Here is an 18,573-nt window from a genome sequence, read left to right as displayed (position 1 = left end):
CCCAGGATGAGTCCCGGAACCTGTGCCTCCTTCCGCACAGCACTGGGTATAGCTTGCAGGTGCTGCTTGTCAGTAGCTCGCGTTTCAATATTGGCTTTTTTGAGCTTTTAGTTATTTGCTCTAGCTGAGATTTAGGAAAAAATATTTTCAAGACAGCAGAAGTAAAATTGGATAGGGTTTTATGTGTTGTTTTATATCCGGATGAATCACACCAGATTTTTACAAGAGAAACACTTTATTTAAGTCCTATATAAACTGTTTCTCTGTTTCCTTGTATGCTCTTCATATCATACCATATTCTCTCAGGTACAGATTTCCAATTACAGACACAAAAAAAAGTGGGGTTTTTGTTCTGTCTCTTTTTGCTTCTTTCTTTGTTCTTTTTTTTATAAAATACCAGTGATAGCTTTTCGACTGCACATGGCTAAATATTGAAGAATAGATAAGAATACAGATATGAAGAAAGAATGAATTTTTAAGACAATTCTTAAGAAATATCTGCAAGCATTTCATTGTCTCCCTTCAGTGAACTGGGCTTTCCCCTTAGCTGCCATTGTAAATATATTTCACGGCACACGGATGATACAAAACAGGAATAAAAGAGGCAGTTTTGTTATCAGAGAGCATTGGAAGCCAGAGTAGCAAAAACTTCACGTATCTTTGATACATTAAATTACTTTCAACTATATAGGAAGTGAATACAAACTTAGGTGCTAATCCTGTAAAGATGTATGCATTTTCTTGATTTTTACACACTACACTGTCCTACTGAAGTTAATGAGTTTAAGTTTTCGGAGCAATTCTTTTATTTATTTATTTATGTAATGTAGTGACTTCATGGGCCAAACTTCCTTTCATGAAGTGATGAGAAATTGGCCACTGATTTTCCAAATAAGAATATAGTTTTGCAGTACTGGCCAAAAGACAGGTCCATTAAAGAAAGTGCAGAGACATCCTATTAATTTATTTATGTTAACAGTAATGCTTCTGTCAATTAATAGTATTTGAATAGTATATGAATTACTGTTAATAGTATAAATTAATAGGATACTGGATGAAGTGTTTTATTCTTCATAAGTGCTTAATCCCACATGACTTACAAACATGAGGAGCCGTATCAAGCCATGAATGAAGATATAAAATCTATATATGTCTTTTTTCCTTTCTAGATTAATGTGTCATACGGGTGCTGACTTTCATTATGTAATCTGTTCTGGGAATGGAAATAAGCACCATTATTATTTGGAAATACTGTGAATGCAATTAGCAATTTGAACCTACTAAATTATTAAAGTCTACTTAAATTTGAAGAATCAGTTGTTTGACTTCTATAAAAATTTTGAAGCAGATCATAAACTGCAGTTTATTTTTATGTTACATTCTCCAGACTATGTTAGATTATCACCTCCTCTTTTGTTTTCAAACCTTTGAAAATTTTTACCAATATAATGAAACAAGTCACAGAAACACATGCCCAGTTATAAAATACTCTATATACATCTTTTACCTTGTCTCAACTCCACTTGGTTATTAATTTAAAAAGGTCACAATACTTAAGACCACGTGAGTTAAGTTTCTTATGTTGTTCATGAGTCATCTTAGTCTACAACTACATTTTATAACACTACTTAGTTTACGCACACACATGTATATTTGCAAAACTAACGAAGATGTTCTGATGGTATCTTGGTTTTGAAAATTGGTCTGTTTAGTGCCAATTCTGTCTCCCCAGGAAGTCAATAGTAGAGAAAGTCACTATAGAAACTTCCATTGTCAATTAAGTAATTTGTATCAAGGTGGAGAACCTTGCCAAACTGATAGTGAACAAATTATATCAACTTGTTTGTTGTTTGGTTGTTTGTGGTGTACAGGTGCTTTTATATATATGTAAAAGTGTATACCTGCCTGATCAAGCCTGTGAAACTGGGGAGCACTGGAATGCCTTTAGCAAATTAGGTGCCAGCTTCACCAATATATTACTCCAGTTTTACACGGTGCTTAATCTCCTGAGAGCAACTGGAGTAGTGCAGTGGCAAATCAGCACTTCAGCCCGTAAAAGCTTGTTGTCAGCTGGTCTGTGAAGAGCTTGCATTTACTGCTCCAAGCAAACTTATGGGCCTGTGCAACAGCAGCATGTCATTTGGTACATGCATTTAATTTGGATTACAGACTGGAACAAGATTATAGTCTGCCTATTTAGCCAGGTAATCATTACTCTCTCAGACCAAATCTTGCAGTCATGGTCCAGCCTCTCCCCATGTTGGAACTTCCTGCTTCATTTGGTGGATCTGCTTCTGGAGTTCATCTCTGTCCAGCTTCATTTTTGCTTCTAGAACTTGCCGTAGAGACCCAATGCTCTCGTAGATAGCTGCAAACCCTGATTGCAGGTGAGAATTAAATTAGATCATAATCAAAAGCAAGAGTATCACATAATTACTATCAGAATGTGCTTCCTACCATAACGCTCTGCTTAGCCCTAGGAAGATATCAAAAGTTCTGAAGACAAATAGGACTGTAATTGAGTGCTGATGGCAAAACCGCCCCCAGTTGCAGCCAGCTGGGCCTATGTGTGCTCCAGGGAGAGCACTTCCAAGCTAATAAGATGTCACCTCTTGTTGCTGTGAATTTCACACTTAGTGAAAATCCATTTTAATGCCACAGGTGCAGCCATTACATCTGGCCCCGAAGTCTTTAAACTGCTTCCATGTAAGCAAAGGCATTTTGCATGTTATTATAGGTCAATCATTGTTACCACAATTCAGAATAAAGAACTTGATAACTATGGTCCTACCAGCATTAACTTCAGCTTTCATTTCTTTTATATCTTCATTTATCTCGTTTTGAAGTTTGCCAATGCGAATATTTATCTTTTCTTCAGTCTGTTTTGCTTCATGTGCTTCCATGGTTATCTTCTGTATTTCTTCAATTTTGTCAATTTTCTCTGCCATTTGGTTGAATTTCATCTCTATAGCTCTTTCGCTCATTTCCTGGAGCCGGGAAAAAGAATTCTAATGATTTACTCTGCATATGAATTTACAGTGGTCTGTCCCAAACATGCAATAGATATTGATGAATCATCTTTTATGTGGAATTCAAACGTGTAAGATGATATAATTTTTTTATAAAATGGTTTAAACTGACTTAATTACTGTAGACTAAAATACTGATCTATCTAGAAGTGATCAGATTTATTTGAAGACTGTCAGGCTGTGGGGATGTTATACTTGACATCAGTGAAAAAGTTATACAAATATTGAGGAGGTCTGAAAATCTCACTCAAATAATATCTCAATGACATCATCTAGGTTATTACTAATGCTTTTGAATACTTCATGAGAGGTATTATTAGGACCTTTTAATGCAACTTACAGTGTTTTCCTTAAAAGTCAATGAGAGTTGGTCAATTTTTTGCACAAGCTCTTTTTCAATCCTTTCATGTTCCTGTTCCAACCAGCTACGTGCAGACAAAATCTGGCTGCTGAGTTCCTCAATAGCATTTTTTAATCTAAGAGCATAATAGAAATTAGCAGATACAAAAGAGCAGAACTTTTGGTCATTCAGCAGTGACTTTTTTATGAACATGTTCATGAAAAAATTAATGACAATTTAATACATTCTTGATACTATATTAAGGTGAATCTTTGAACTTTAAGGCTGCTAAACTGGGTAAGGTAACATTGTTTTAGAAAATAAGGATGAAAGAGCACAACAAAATAGCAGTTATTTATATGAAACACATTATGACATTTTGAGGCATATTAGATGCAAATTCTTTGCAGCATTGAAAACAGAATGTGGTCATCCATTCAGATTATAATCTTTGTGTCCATAGGTCTTAAATCTGAGCAAAGATTTGGTACCCGTTTACTTTAGTGGCAATGCAGGTTCATATAGCCCCACTTATGTTGCCTATACATGCCTCAAGTTTACACCAACCAGGTGTGCCAGTAAAACTGTTTCTTTAGGCAGTGTTTTCTCCCAGTGAATATTTGAAATCTGGATGTATTCTTTCATCTGGTTTGCAAACAGTTTCACTGACATAACTGATGGGATTGTGTGAGGATGGCAGTGCGCAGTAAGGAGTAAGGATGTAGGTGGCTTAAGCCAGGACGGCCACTGAGTGAAATGCCTGGAGAGGAGTTAATATCTGAACTGAATATATCCCCATACAGTGTCTAGTAGGAGCACAGTAGCTTATTGCTAATAATTTAGGTATTTGGATTATATATTCATATTTGAAGCCAAAGGGACGTAATGGGCTTTTCAAAATTGCCTAACCACATTAGGGGCAGAATTCTTGTGGAAAGCGAGTCTCACATTGTGCTTTTGTACTAGCTGTTGAGCACACGTATATATTTAAACAGGTTCATGCTTTTGTAGATCTGAAGATTACAACAGTCAAGCTTGGAAAATTGAGGCCCTGTGGCCCTGTCTTCCTAGGTGCGTGGCAGCAGCAAGGTTTCCCAGGCACTCACTTCATATCCAGAAGATGGAGCTGTTGGTTACTCTCTTTGTAGGCAATCTTCAGCTTCGCTTCTTGTTGCATTATTGATTGCTCTACTCTGCTCAGAAGATGAGAAATCTGAAACGAAATTCAGAATTTACTATTTCTCAGTAGCATTTCATCACAGTCTCATTTGGGACGTTTTCATAATGGTAGAGAAGATCTTAAAGAAGGGCCATTTTTGCTGACATTTCAAAAATTACCGAATTTGCACATTTTACTTTATCATGAAAAATATACTATCTCACAAGATGAAAGTATCAACATTGTGAAAACTGTAATTTTTCAGCCATAAAGAGTTTGAACAGTCTTGCCTTGAAAGCATCTGCCCGTTCCCCCCCCTTGAGCGAGCTGAATTTACGTGATCCATACATCTCCATGTTGCCACATAAGCAGAGTAAATGAATGGCAAAGCAATCCACCAGTACTGAGTGATATTCTTCATCACTTCATGTATAATGGCTACTGCAGTGATAAAAATGCTGGATTTAGCTGAGGGTAGGTCATTACTAACAGAAAATATTTCTCACCAAAACAATCATCCCAGTTTTACAAACCACACTGTTCTGTTTTACAAGATTCGTGACCGTATGCTCCTTGCAAGCTAATATACTGTACCAAATCTTCCGAGAAAGGTAAAGAGGATTTTAACCATTTACCTACCGCAAAATGAAGATGTAAAATACTTTTGTTGCCCAAGAAAATAGGAAGGTCTTGAGGTGGAGGTATGAAGAATCCTTTTCCTTAATGTCTTAAGTCTCTGCTTGTATCTAGTGCTCACTTCCATTCTCATACCCAATGGAAGAGAAACCTGACGGACAGATTAATGGATTCACAGAACCCAAAACTGGTTTTGTTGTGCAGACCTTCAAAAATTGTGTTGAAATACATATAAACTCATCCTGGGAAGGCCAAAACATAGAGGGAGAGACTGATGCTTGCATTGTTGTGGTAGTTTTGTAGAGCATCCATGTCACATGTTCACATTCCACCCTGAAGAAGCCATTCAGGCCAGTAATTACCGACTTTTGTTCATTCCTGGAGTCCTTTCAGGTGCCTTTATTACTAGCCCCTTCTACATGGCATGCTAAAGGCAGCAAATTAAGGACCTCTTTTCAGTTAGACCAGAGCAGTACTGCAGCTAGGTACCAGTATTCAATCTAATAAGGACTGTGAGCAGATACACCTCTCCATTTGTAAATCTGTGACCTCCCAGGATAGTAATTAACAGTAATGGAGTCTATGAATTAGACTGTAACTCTTACCCATACATGGATCGCTTTGGTCCAAATACCATACCTGTATTTCTGCCTCTTTGATTTTGGATTCTAAGATCAGCTTGGAGGTGTGCTGGTCTTTACTTAGGCTCTGAAGTCTTTCATACGTAATTTTATGCTCTGCGGACAGTCTGGCTAACCCAGCATCGCACCTGTTTGAATAAATAAATACCAAAGCAACAGCTGAATAGACTATAAGGTGCAAGATTTTTAAAGTATCCGTATTAGACTGGGCATTTCTGTGAAATTGCTGGCTGTCTAGCGAAGCGATGTCTTATGAGACTGTACGAATGATGATATATCAAATGGTCTTCAGCAAACTGCTCCCAAATGGGACTAGAAGTCAAATAGTCTGTGACACATACATTCCTGTTTTCTTGGCGCTGACATAATATGTGTAGACTGTGTTGTTATCAGTCAGGGAAATCACATTAGAAATGCAAAGACGCAGAATACCTCGTATTTTTGTCATATTCCAAAAGACGTCTGTTAAGGTGTGTGTGATTTCACCTGCGTGATTAGAAACCTACATAATTGAGGACTATTTCTTCATCGTTGTAGCTGTGTTCCTGAGTATTACATTCTTATTTTTATTTGTGAAATAGTAGTCTGCAATTAATATGTGTAGGAAACAATGTGGGGCATATTTTACAGTTATTAGTCTTTCTTTAGGTAAAACTGTCATTGAAAGCAATGGCAATTTTGTCTCACAAAAGACTACGAAATGCAGTTCTAGAGCATAATAATTATTGTTTCCTTTCTTTGCATTGGAACATTTCTCGATGCTATAACATTTTCAGGATAAATGTGCTATAGAATATGTGCATTTTTTACCACATTTCAAAAATACTTTGGTCAGGTGGGTTTCATCTACAGTAATACAATGAGAACATTAACTGAGCTGTAAAAATATAAGTGCTGTAATTTCAGGAGTAAGACCTCTGTGAAGTATGAGTCATGTATATTTTTTTGCTAAAGGAGCTATGTAATCGGCAACGTTACCAAATTTGATCTATGAAACTGATGGAGAACAGACAACAGTTACAATTTGAGGGAGAAAAAGGCAGTAAAATGGAACAAGCTGAGGCACGTTAAGTCATTACCTAAACCAGTGACACATTTGAACCTCTTTTTAGTTACATTTCAGTATGAAGGCTTTCATTTCAACATGCATTTTCATCACCTCGGTTACAGTAACTACCATTATCATTAAATATGAAGGGAAAGTAACAGCTAAAATGGCAGAGCATCTGCTTAGTGTTACAGTATAATTTCAATATGAAAATAATCAGTAATACAAAATAATACGAAGAAATTATAGAACTTGTGGAAATTAATTTATAGTTTAGCACTTCACTGTTGTGAGACCTGTTAGTACAATCTGTAGGAAGGCCAGCTGAGGTTTACATAGCGGTGAACCACACTTGCAGGTCTTACAATCAGGCAGTTTCTATAGAAAGATGAGAGAAACCAAATCTCGCCACGTTGTTATGATCAGCCAGAGAGAATCAGAGAAATGAAATCATTGTGCAACTAGTCACCAGAAGCCTCGGGACTCAAAAAAAATGATTAGTTTTGTTTCTCTGAGGCACAACAGGAAATACAAGAAGTGACAGCTTTGAAACTGCTGTGAGAAATGTAAACAGCAGGCACCTCTATTCCTAAAGCAAATTAATGGTTTGGGTTTAATCAGTGCATCTCTCTTTGGGGAACTCAGTTACACGATCAAAGAGGTCATATAGTTGCGTGGTAACTGAAACATTAAGATTCTGACTATGTTAATTTAGTGTCGGCCTGGTATGTATTAATCAGGTTATTTCATTTTTCTACAGGGGTACTGTAATTGGCACCCCTTTAAACAAAGTCAGAATAAAGTTTACATTCCATTGTCTGTAGTTCTGGAATGGTTAGCCTCCTTTTCTTTTTTCTTTTTTTTTTTAAACAATATTCCATGTATTGAAGTTGTCAAAGGGAAGTCTCTTTGCTATATATATTGTACACACTCACAAAAACCTGATTAGTTTTGATCTGAAAAAAAAAGTTAGTGTACTGTAGACACAAAATGAAGTTCTGATATTAGTTATGTGAGTGTACATTTTGAGTTAAAAGCTTACAACAATTGAGTAACTCTAGTCCATGCTTCCACTAGCTTTTAAATGGGGGGGGTTGGGGGGGGTGTGTAATAATAAGATGAACATATGGAAAACCATGAGCTTTCTAACACTTTTGATTCAGGTTTCTACTGTGTGATGGGTCAGAAGAAAATCAGTAATCTAAACAAAAGGGGACATTATAGTTTGGAATTTTTTCCTGTGTGTTGTGTTTTGTTTTGTTTTTTTAAAAAGGGGGGGGTTAGGGGGAAGGCACACTGCAATCCCCACTGAATTTCCCATACCTCTGAATGTTCTGCTTTGATATTTCTTTAGTGTCATTTTAACACGAATCCATAGAATTCTTAAAAATAGAACTAAATGTTTCTGAACGCTGGATTTAAGTTCCTAGGACTGTCTATATAAATGAAGCCAATGGGCTATAGATATAAAGACAGAAGTTGAGAACAACTTTTGAGGTTTGGTCATCTTAAAAGCACAAGGAAAGAATTGAGAAATAGATTAAGATTTCTAGGAATAATACTAGTTTAAAAATATAAGAGCTCTATATGAAACCATTTTGTACAAAGAAATGCCCAATAAATAATTCTCTGTCTTTACATCTGAAATGCTGAAGCTGGCCATACAAACAACCCAGTGCAGTTTTTCACATGCAGTTGCACACATGCTCTGTTGAAATTTGGGCCAAAGATGCACTAGAATGTGTTTCTTCTACTATTGTTTGATTTTGGAGGGCATTTTCTGAAAGTTCTGATTGTCAAGCTGTGTACTTATCTGAAATTAGTAAATGAAGAGTAAATGGAGAGATTTCATAGCACCAAGTGTTATTCTCAGATTCAGAATACAGTATAATTTCAGAAACCAGTAACGTTTAATATAAACGGTGAAATTATCAAACAACTGCCTTGAAAGTCATTGTAAGCAAAAGCAGTAGTTATTTTTCTGGCACACTGAAGAGTATTTTTGTTGTCTTTGATCTCTGAGAGATCAAAACACAATGGTTGCTCTATTCAGTATCACCAAGGACTAGATAAAGCTGAGAACTACACCAGTGCTCTGCAACAGGTTGCTATATAAATATGCTCTAATGGTACATACAGATTTTTTAATGTTCCTGTTTATTATAACAGGAGATGTTTCAACTAAAATACCACTGTTTCAGCGAAAAACAAGTAGCTAAAGAACAAGCAGTGAAAAGCAAGTTGATACATCCAGGATGCAGTGGGCAAGGAGAGCAGAGATGGTAGATTCTGCGTCGCCTGGATGAGGGAGCCCAGGGCAGCCCTCGCCTGGTGCCTCTCCTGCACAGCAAGTAGCCACAGGGCAGCAGATTTATTGTACTTGGGAACTTCATAAATGCAGTGCATCCCAGATGCATCTGGCTCATTTTCTGTGCAGTGTGGGAAAATCTGCCTACATGTAATGAGTCCAGAGTGTCTGAAATGAATCAGATCTATAATGTATATAAAAATCATCTATATATGCAAATTAGGCCCAGTTTGAACATGCATAGTTGCCATTTCTCTGGATGTTTCAGCTATTGGGAAGCTTCTAGAGACAGCTACTGCTATGGCTCTGACCAGGCTGCTGTATTTAAACTTGCCAAATAAATTACCATAGTGCACAAGTTATTCTGTAAACAAATGATAAGGCACTACTCATGAGTTTTCTGATCTAATATCATGAGAAATAGAATTGATAAATCTGTGTTATATCAAATTGCCAACATCGGGGACAGGAGGCTGGCATAATGGATCTATCAGCATGCATCTAGTTTTCTGCTGAATGTGTCACTGAATTTAATAGAGGTAATATTTTCCTTAATAATAATGCTGAGTCTTAGGAAAATGTACAGCATCGTTCATGGGGAACACTGTATTGATGCTTTACAAATTCATTAATAAATTATGCTTAATAAGAAGTGGCCCAGAGACATGAGCTGTAATGTGTATTCAGTCTTCTCCTGCTAGGGATATTAGTTGATTTTGTGATGGAGGTGAGTACAACTGTACGGTCTGTCCGAACCTCACTCCTGTGGGTGGCGTGGGTTTGGAGCTGTACGTGCATGTAGGGAGCCCTGTTCTCGCCATTAAAAGCAGCAGCCCTCAAGAAATGATGAGGCAGTTGTTCGATGATATATTGACATGTTACAGAACAGTTGGTGTTAGGAAATAAAGACCACTCTCTCCAATATGGAAGTTGAATAGGATGCAATATAATGCATTATTACTAGAACTGAAATTTGGCCAGAATCCTGAGATTGACACTAAAATTTTTACAGGATCTAAAGGCTCAGTCTTAGGTGATTTCCTATATATAAACTAATTCATACTGATTGTCCATCTGCACACTTCTAGCCTAGAGCAAACGTAATGTACTTGGAGTTAAATTCGCCTACTGTCACTACAGCCCGAGCCATTCGTAGCACCTTGACTGTGGCTGAGAGCTGGTGTACAGTAGATTGGTAACCCACAGTAACTCGATCATGTTTCTAAGGTTTTGCTCTTTGAACTCACCTGAAAGCTAGCAGGACTAAATGTAAAAGTAAAATTACATTAGGTGAGTTCAGCTTCTTTTATATAAGGAATACTGGCTAGAGTAATCAGAAAGTGTTTACCTCAGGGAAAGTTTCTGGTAAGTATCTATGTAGTGCCAACAGCATAACAAACTGGCATCTTGAGCACGATCTCTGGATATTACTATAGCCATTCACAGGAACATTAATTTTCAAAGTAGAATATGTCTGTAAATAAAGGCAAATAACTTTCTCCCATGCAGCACTGCTTTAACTTGATTTCTGATAAAGGGAAGCTTACTTTCTTCCTTATTCAGGGAAAATATTTATGTAGAGAGCATGACGCTGAATAGGAGGTAACAGTTAAAAGACAATAAACTGATTCTCTTATGGTAATGAATACAAATATTCAACATTCATTGCACTGCCTGACGTAAGGCAGATTGGTATAGCCTCATACGCTTATCAGATAAATTGCAAGCCAGGCCCAGTACGAGGGCACTGCCCTAAGTAAATAATGGAAGAAATCCTGGCAGAGGCCACCACTGATCCAAGCACAGCAGGTGCTTGGCAGGGCAAGGGTCCCCTTGCGAAGCTCACGCTGGCCGGCGCTCATTCGCTTCAGTTCTGTTGTTGGAAGCAAAGGCACGATGTTTTGCTTCACAAGGTGTCAGTAACTATGTTGCTCCAAATATGGACCTCTCTCAGGATGTAGTGTGATCTCAAAGTGGACTTTATATAAAAAGAAGCAGGAAGATCTAAGCATGTAAATTTCTCAGGGATTTCTCAGCGAGACAGATCTATGTGTGTGTATATATATCTCCTTCTACATATATTTCGATCAGTTTTCTGATTTGACATAACAAACTTGTCTAGTTCTTTCCTGTTTACTAAAGGATAGTGCATAACTTAAAAAAAAAAAAAAAAACCACCACAAAACAACAAAAGAGAATGTAAAACCTCTGTAAATTATTCTTTACAAAATGGGTGAAGTTAATGAAAGTTACAGTGGAAACTTCAAGCAATCAAGTAATTTATGAGAAAACTTTAGTTCAAGGAAAAGCCCTCCCGGATTATTTTTGTAGGCAGTTGAAGATTATCACTAAATCAGTTGGAGTACAAAAAAGAAAAAGTTTTCTGTACAATATAGACCATAGGTCAAATTCAGGACAAGTATAATTCCAGCAAAGTTATTAGCCAAGCTGCTTTAGGCTAGATCAGGTCCTTTTTCTATAGGCGTACATATCCTCTGCCTTTTGCGTTCAACTTCCCAGACACTGAAGCAAATGTTGTGGTCCTGGGGTTTGTAAACGTGCCGTTGATAGCACAACCTGAAGTCTGTGTAGTTGCACAATTGTAACCTTGATTTTCAAGCAGCCTGTAAAACCTCTATTATTTTATAGTCTTCTGTTCCTTACGTGTCAAGTAGCCTATGTAATATGGCTAACCAATAACTGAATGCACAGATTTTTACTTCTGAATTATATGCAAAAACGTGTAACTATTCTGTTCTTTACAAGTGCAGATTGTTCCATGCTGCCTTTATAATTGTGCTCATTAATTTGTTTCAAAGATAGACCAGTCTAACCGTAGTACTTTTTAAAGCTGAACCAAATCCAAATTCCTAAGGAATTTGAGGTAATTTATTAAAAACTAATTTCAGGAATTAAGGGTGATTTTGTTAAGTTTAATGTGTAATACTGGAATGCAAAGCATTATTATTCATTATCTTGAAAACACTAAGCAAAATTATCCTGGGAATTTTGCCAAAGTGGAATTCAGCCCATTATCATCAACATTCATACTTCAAGATTAAAACAACATTAGTCCCCAAAATATACTTCCGTGTTGACTTTTACCTTGCAACTCTTCCCCGAAGATCTCCTAAGCCAGAAAGCTGCCGCATTTCCAGACTCTTCAGGGTAGAATTTGTTCCGTAGCTGAGATTGTCTCTGACACGTATCTGTTCCTGCAGCATCTACAAAACATTCATATGCAAATATAAACTCAGCATGTCACATTCAATGTACGCTTAAAATGTCACTCATTATGTTTCAATCTTTCAGTGACATCAGATACCATTTTATTATTACTTTATTAAAAGCTTTGTCTTGTATCCTACTAAACCACATACCATTTAAGTCATTTATTTTTTCTTATTCGTAGTGTCTGATCTGCACATAAATACCATACTATGTATAAAGTATAACTTGACGATGGAAAGGAGACTTAAATATTCCTTTTTATCTTTTCGCTCCCCCCCGCCACCCCCCCACCCCACCCCCCGTTGCTCCTTGCAGCAGAGGTCAGGCGTGAAGTTATGTATCTGCATATGATTTAGGTCATAAAAGTGAGCAGTTGGTTTGGCTACTTGGTATCATCAGTGAGTCGGAAGTGAAAGAAAGTTTATTATAGAGCTAAGGCATTTCCTGGTGTTTATACAGCACAGCCTTTGGACTGAAGTTGAGCTGGGTATTAGTGTCGCATTAATTCATTTTTTCAAGGTTTTCCAGTACAGCTTTTGAAGGCAAGCTTATTAGCACCACAAAGGTTTCTGTGTTTATATGCTAATATCCTGTGCTATTTTCATAGCCACTGAAAGAATTTTGCAATTTGCAAACAGTTTTTCAAGTTATAAAAACAACTTATAAGCTTACAGGATCTTCAGACCTTGTCTGACCTTTACTTATCCTGCAGTAAACTTTTGTATTAAATAATAAGGAGAAATAAGTAGCTGAGATGGCATTAGTCCTGTGAAAAATTCTTAACATACCTCAATGTCCCGATTAAGCTGCCTCACTATTGCCGTTATGTTTCGGATATGTTCTTCCAAGAGTTGCCTAGCCAACCGGTCGCCCCCCCCTTTGTTCTGCATTCTGTGCAGAGTGGAAACAATGTCCTCCTTAATGCGAAAAGCGTGTTCCACAAGAGCCGCCGTTGTTTTCTCATGGCTTAGGATTCTGTCTTCCAGCTGATCCACCAGGCTTGCCGATGCCAACGGGACCGCTGTCAACGCCTGGCTGTGCAGTGCTATGTTTCGAACACGTCTAGTGAAGAAGAATATCCAGATATTGTTAAGTTCTCACACAAAACTCTGCAATGTTTTTCCACTGGAGACAGTCCATACTATCTTAGTAGCGATACTGGGGAGAAGCACCAAAGTACTCGCGGAGAGAGCCCACTGCTACAGTAAGTGGGCGCTGTGTTGGCTACTGCGTGTATCTTGTACGAAGGCGGGTCAGGTTCTTTTCCTACTCTTTAAGGAAGCTTACAAAGCATAGGATCTTAATAAAAGGACATTAACATTACAGAAGTAGTTACAATTCAGAACTATAATTTGATTACTAAGAATCCAAATTCAAAACTCTTTTTTTGAGTTTCAAAAGTAATGCTATTTGTCTCTACAGTTTTCAGGCTTAATCAAAGCAGTAACTGTAGAAGGTAGATATTGCAAACTAAATGGAAACAGACCAAGGTTAAAAAAGAATAGCTCGCGTCCATTCCTTTTCTCAGTCTCTACAGCTATCCTGTAATGCCATCCAGAAGCTTGTTCCCCTCTAAACTGAACAGGAGCATACGTAGGTGTAGAAAACAAGGAAAGACCAAAATTATGACAAGCTTCTCATAGTCTTAGATGTCAAAGAACCCAGAACAGCTTACATTTGGGTACCTTGAATAATTGTCTAGATTTTTCAAGAGAGCTCTGCACAGCATAGCTTCCATGGAAAGCCATGGAGCTTATGGGTGCTCAAAGTAAAAAAAATCAGGCTGCTAATGCATGTGGTCTTTTCCTGCCTCTATATTTTGTAAAGAATAAAGAAAATTGTCAGAAGCATAAGTGGAAGATACAAGTTCAACCCCACTTTGAAAGAGGAGATTTTTTTTTTTTCTTGGAACTCGGTTATTTACTGTGTGTTCTCCATGTTGTTTCCTGTTAATGAGCCAAATTACCAGTTTACTTTCACCATGATGATATTGATGTATGAGATGTATGAGGACTTCAACAAAGGTCACTCTGGCTCTGAGTTTTCATACTCAATTCCATGCTATCAGAAGACTGGCTGAAGTATAGTATTCTTGGACTTCTACTTGGTTACAGTTTAAGCTATTTAATTTCTTTGGGAAAGGGTTAAGTAAAAGCTGAGTAAGGAAGTGTGATTTAGGCCATTGATTTGAATGAGTCCACAGTATTTCACTTTGCCCTCCTAATGCCGAAGTCCCAAGTCACAGCATCACTATGTACAGGGAATTGAGACACACATAATAGTCTGCAATATGAAGATTTTATTTTTTACATTCCAAACTGTACCTTTCAGAAGGGGCAAGAGTTGGGAAGATTGGGCTTCGCTGGGCCATTTTCTGGTCAATAATTTATGTCTGTTGAAAAAGTACACATGGAATTATTTAATAGTTTATATCTGGCACTGAAATGACTTAATGTTTCTGCTTTATGTGAATCTGTAAGTAAAGTTTAAGATTACGCTGACAGCTCTGATATTGGAGTTTAAATATTGCTTATGGAATAAATGCAAATAAAAATCAATGCAAAAGAACAAAAACTAAAAACTGCTAAAAAGCTTTTCTTAGTGAAAATGATACTTTTGAAAAAGGCATGGTTGACAGCCTTGAAACTGGAATCTGCTGTTGACCCACAGAACTGGTTTGGCAGGGCAGAGGCAAGCAAACTTCTTGTACCCAATCTGTCTACTGGTTTCTGACATCACCAATCAATGAATAAAAAGTACAATCTCCAGAATTATCATAAAGCTTAAGAAAGGATTGACTAGAGAATCAAATAAAAATATTTCATGATAGCAGCTTATTTTAGGGGTATGATGTTTTTCAGGTAAAAGCCGTGGCAGACAGAAACCTAAATAAAATGTGTTAGACATCAGCACAGTTTAGCAAAACAGAGTCTTTCATAAATTTGTCTTCGAATCTAAATGACCACAGTTCATGTTGTAAGTAAATTCTTGTCTGGTAAGAATATAGATTCTGTTTTTAATTTTTAGACATAGCCAGCCAGACTGTGACAGACGTTGCAGCAGGGTAGCTCCGTTAAATAGCTTCAGAAAGACATTTTAGATATCTTACTGTAAGTGAGACCAGCACCTGGCTCGGTAGCTTTATCCACTGATGGAAATTAAATTAATGAAAAAGGTGGGAGCCTCAATCACATCCAACTATTTCACCCTATAGAAAACAAATAAACATTTTTAACTGTGAAGAGAATGAGCATGGCCTGAGCCTGAATTCCATGGGAACCTAAAATCCTCATTGAAAACTAAAGGCTGATGTATGAAAAGAATTTTGCAATTGCTGATGAAATCCGGTGCAAAACGCTGTACAAACAGAAAGAGAAAAATATGGTTATTGAAACAAAATAGTCAAATATCAGTTGTAAAGAAGTGATAGGACTATCCTCTGAGATCTCAAAAGGCAAAGCATGTTTGTGCTTCAGAAATGTATGAAAGCACTGCCTAAAAGCAGAGAGCAAACATTGTCACAGTATGTGTGTTCTATTTATAGCACGGTGCTTCAGAAACTACGAATTAGAAAAAAAATAGTTTTAAGAGAAGCTGGGTTGCTGAGCAGCAGTGACATTAGACTGAAATTCAGAAGGTCTGATTTTAATTCCCTGCTCAATCTCTGATCCTTGTGACTTTGGACAAGTTATTTCCACATCTAATGACTCAGTTTCGCTATATGGAAGACAGAGATAATGATACCTACCTCCTTGTTTAAGTTCTTACATGCCTGTAAGTAAAAAGCAAGGTGTAAGAGCTGGGTATCATTATGATGACTTTGCATTCAGAATTCCGCGCAGACACTGAATGTCCAGTCCTGCAATCTGTTCCTCACACTTGTAGTTTCCTGGTTGTTTTTGATGTTTGTTTTTTTTTAACCAATGCCACTGCTCTGCGGTGCGTCCCTCCTGGCTGTACCGCACGGTTACACAATAACCGGGCACCCAGTTCTCAGTGGGTCTCAGCTCATTTACTCTTAGTCCTCTGGGCCATAATGCATTTTAATGACCTTGATGCAGTGAAGCATTTAAACACAACTTAACTATAAACATAGGAATATCCCACTGATTTAAGAAGAGCTTTGTGTATCACAGCAGCAAAGCACTGGATGCTACCTAGAAAAATGAAGAACAAATATTAAAGTCTGTACATCTAGCATTTTCTTAGTGAAACACACCTTATAAAAACCAGCCAAACAAAAAAGCACTCAACTCGAGTATTTTAATCTCACGGCTTTCAGTATCCGTTTATTATCGATTGAAAAAAATGTTTGCAGCAGAGTAAGCATAGGATTACTTGAAGTTTTTACTTCTTCTGCCAGGCTACCATTAGACATGCAGCTAAATGCAAATGTCTGGAGAAATTGTGCGCATGAAACAAAAGTTACACAGATGGACTTCTCATTCAGTTGTTATTGCTTACTTCAGCACCTCACTGGCTACACAGGGAAATATCTCATCATCATCAGTTATCAGATTTCTTGGTCTGCTCCAACATCCAGAAAGGATGCATTAAGATCTTGTTCAGCAGTTGTACAAAACTTTTCTGCAGTTTGGAGGTATTTGCAGTAAACAATATCAGACAGGTGAACTAATGATAAATTTCCTCTCTATGAGCGTGTGTAATACCAATTTAGACTACTAAATATAAAACAAAAGAAAAAAATAAGATGTTCTGATGCCTAGGTTCAGAGGAATGTAATTTCACATAGCTCCAATTTTAATGGCAGTAAACTGGGATCAGTTTAGATACCAGTTGAAATACTGGCTTCAGGCGCCTAATTTCTTTTTTTTTAAATGTTGTTGTCTCCTGCTTGATACTGCTATAACCATTTAAATCATTATATACTAACCCAGTAAATTTTGGTTGATTGCTTTAATTTACTGAATATTCCAAATATACTTGTCACACAGATGAAAGATTTTTCCCAGTTGTAAATGATATGCCTGATTATTGCCAAAAATAACAGTTCACTTGATACGTAAGGCAGCTTTTCCATACAAACTTGGGGTACTTCTTTAACTCACTGACATCAGACATGTAAAAGCTTTAAAAATAAAATCATACATGGGACATGCTGAAGAAACACTTTTAGTGATGCAAAGTTCACTCCTTGCTATTTGTACTGTGGCATCCCTTCCCCACTTCAGCAGGCTGCCTTGTGTGTTTATTCTCTGCAGGTTCTCCATTTCTCCTGTTTTGAAGGATAATCTCATCTGTAGTGTTCAGTTCTCCATCTTCCATTATAACCTACGTCTAACACTTCCTGTAGTGTCTGTGCACCTTGGACCATTTTTCACATTCATTCTCACAACATGCCTGTGGGTTAGGAAAGCATTATTATCCCTGAAAATATTATTTCCCTTAGGTAGGGAAGTGAAGCATGGGGGTGGGGGGGTATGTGACTTGCCACGAGTCACACGGGAATCAAAGCAGACTGAAATACCTGCCTAGGCAAACACTTTAATCACTCTTTTCTTCTTAAAATAGAAACCGCTTTGGTTGCTATACAGGGAGCGTATGACAGCACCGCCCCAGGAGCCGCACGATCCCGGTGTGACTGAAGCACTTCGGGGCAACATTTCGGAGTAAGTGACAAAGTCCTGTGTCGCAACTCAGCAAAAACATCGGTCAAAACCCGACTGTGTCAGTGAGTCACACAAAACAAGCTCTTGCAAAACCACTCTGCACTGCTATGACGTTTTGCGACCGTGGATGAACGTGGAGTGCAGGGAGAGAGATGGGAGAGGGGTGACCGTGGGGCAGGTGATGATGGATGAAGGGTGACCATGGGAGCGGGGTGACCACGAGGGAGAGGTGACCATGGGAGAGGGGTGACCATGCTGGCATGGCTCGGAGCCCAGGTCAAGGGTTCTCTCGAGAAATAGTTCTCATAGCTCCGATGCTGGATTGTGCCAGTGCAGCCCTGCAGGGTTTGGGGTCGTGCCGGTGCCATGCCGTAGGGGTGCCCTGACTCGGCCCACAGCTGCGCTGTGCAGGCCGGCCCCGAGGGGCCCGCAGCGCTCCTCGGTGGAATGGCCACCGGCACACGCGGCGATGGCTGTGGAGAGAAGGGGTGTGCGACAGCTGACAGGACAGGCAGCGCTGACACCGCTCGACGGCCACGCAACACGGAGGG

At 38.2% G+C, this 18,573-nt stretch overlaps 1 protein-coding gene across 1 annotated transcript; it reads right to left on the bottom strand.

Moving 5' to 3' along the window:
• Positions 1-1,891: 1,891 nt before the first annotated feature.
• Positions 1,892-14,763, bottom strand: FAM81A (family with sequence similarity 81, member A). The gene is made up of 8 exons (XM_009885748.1): positions 14,717-14,763; positions 13,181-13,454; positions 12,267-12,385; positions 5,804-5,933; positions 4,476-4,582; positions 3,370-3,505; positions 2,792-2,987; positions 1,892-2,377 (listed from the first exon to the last, which is right to left on the bottom strand). Exons 1-8 carry the CDS (start codon positions 14,761-14,763, stop codon positions 2,238-2,240), a joined length of 1,149 nt encoding a protein of 382 aa, XP_009884050.1. The 3' UTR covers positions 1,892-2,237.
• Between the last annotated feature and the right edge of the window lie 3,810 nt (positions 14,764-18,573).

The sequence above is a fragment of the Charadrius vociferus genome, unplaced genomic scaffold, assembly GCF_000708025.1.
Source record: "Charadrius vociferus isolate BGI_N301 unplaced genomic scaffold, ASM70802v2 scaffold325, whole genome shotgun sequence".
Lineage (NCBI taxonomy): Eukaryota > Metazoa > Chordata > Aves > Charadriiformes > Charadriidae > Charadrius > Charadrius vociferus.
The sequence above is the reverse complement of the archived record's forward strand: the minus strand, read 5'-3'. Positions and strand labels throughout refer to the sequence as shown.

Coding starts and splice junctions, on each gene's coding strand:
- FAM81A (XM_009885748.1), bottom strand. CDS start 14,763: ATGGCCCAGCGAAGCCCAATCTTCCCAACTCTTGCCCCTTCTGAAAG. Junction 12,386..13,180: donor AGCTTAATCGGGACATTGAG/GTATGTTAAGAA, acceptor AATGTTTTGTAG/ATGCTGCAGGAACAGATACG. Junction 5,934..12,266: donor CTTCGGGGAAGAGTTGCAAG/GTAAAAGTCAAC, acceptor TTATTCAAACAG/GTGCGATGCTGGGTTAGCCA.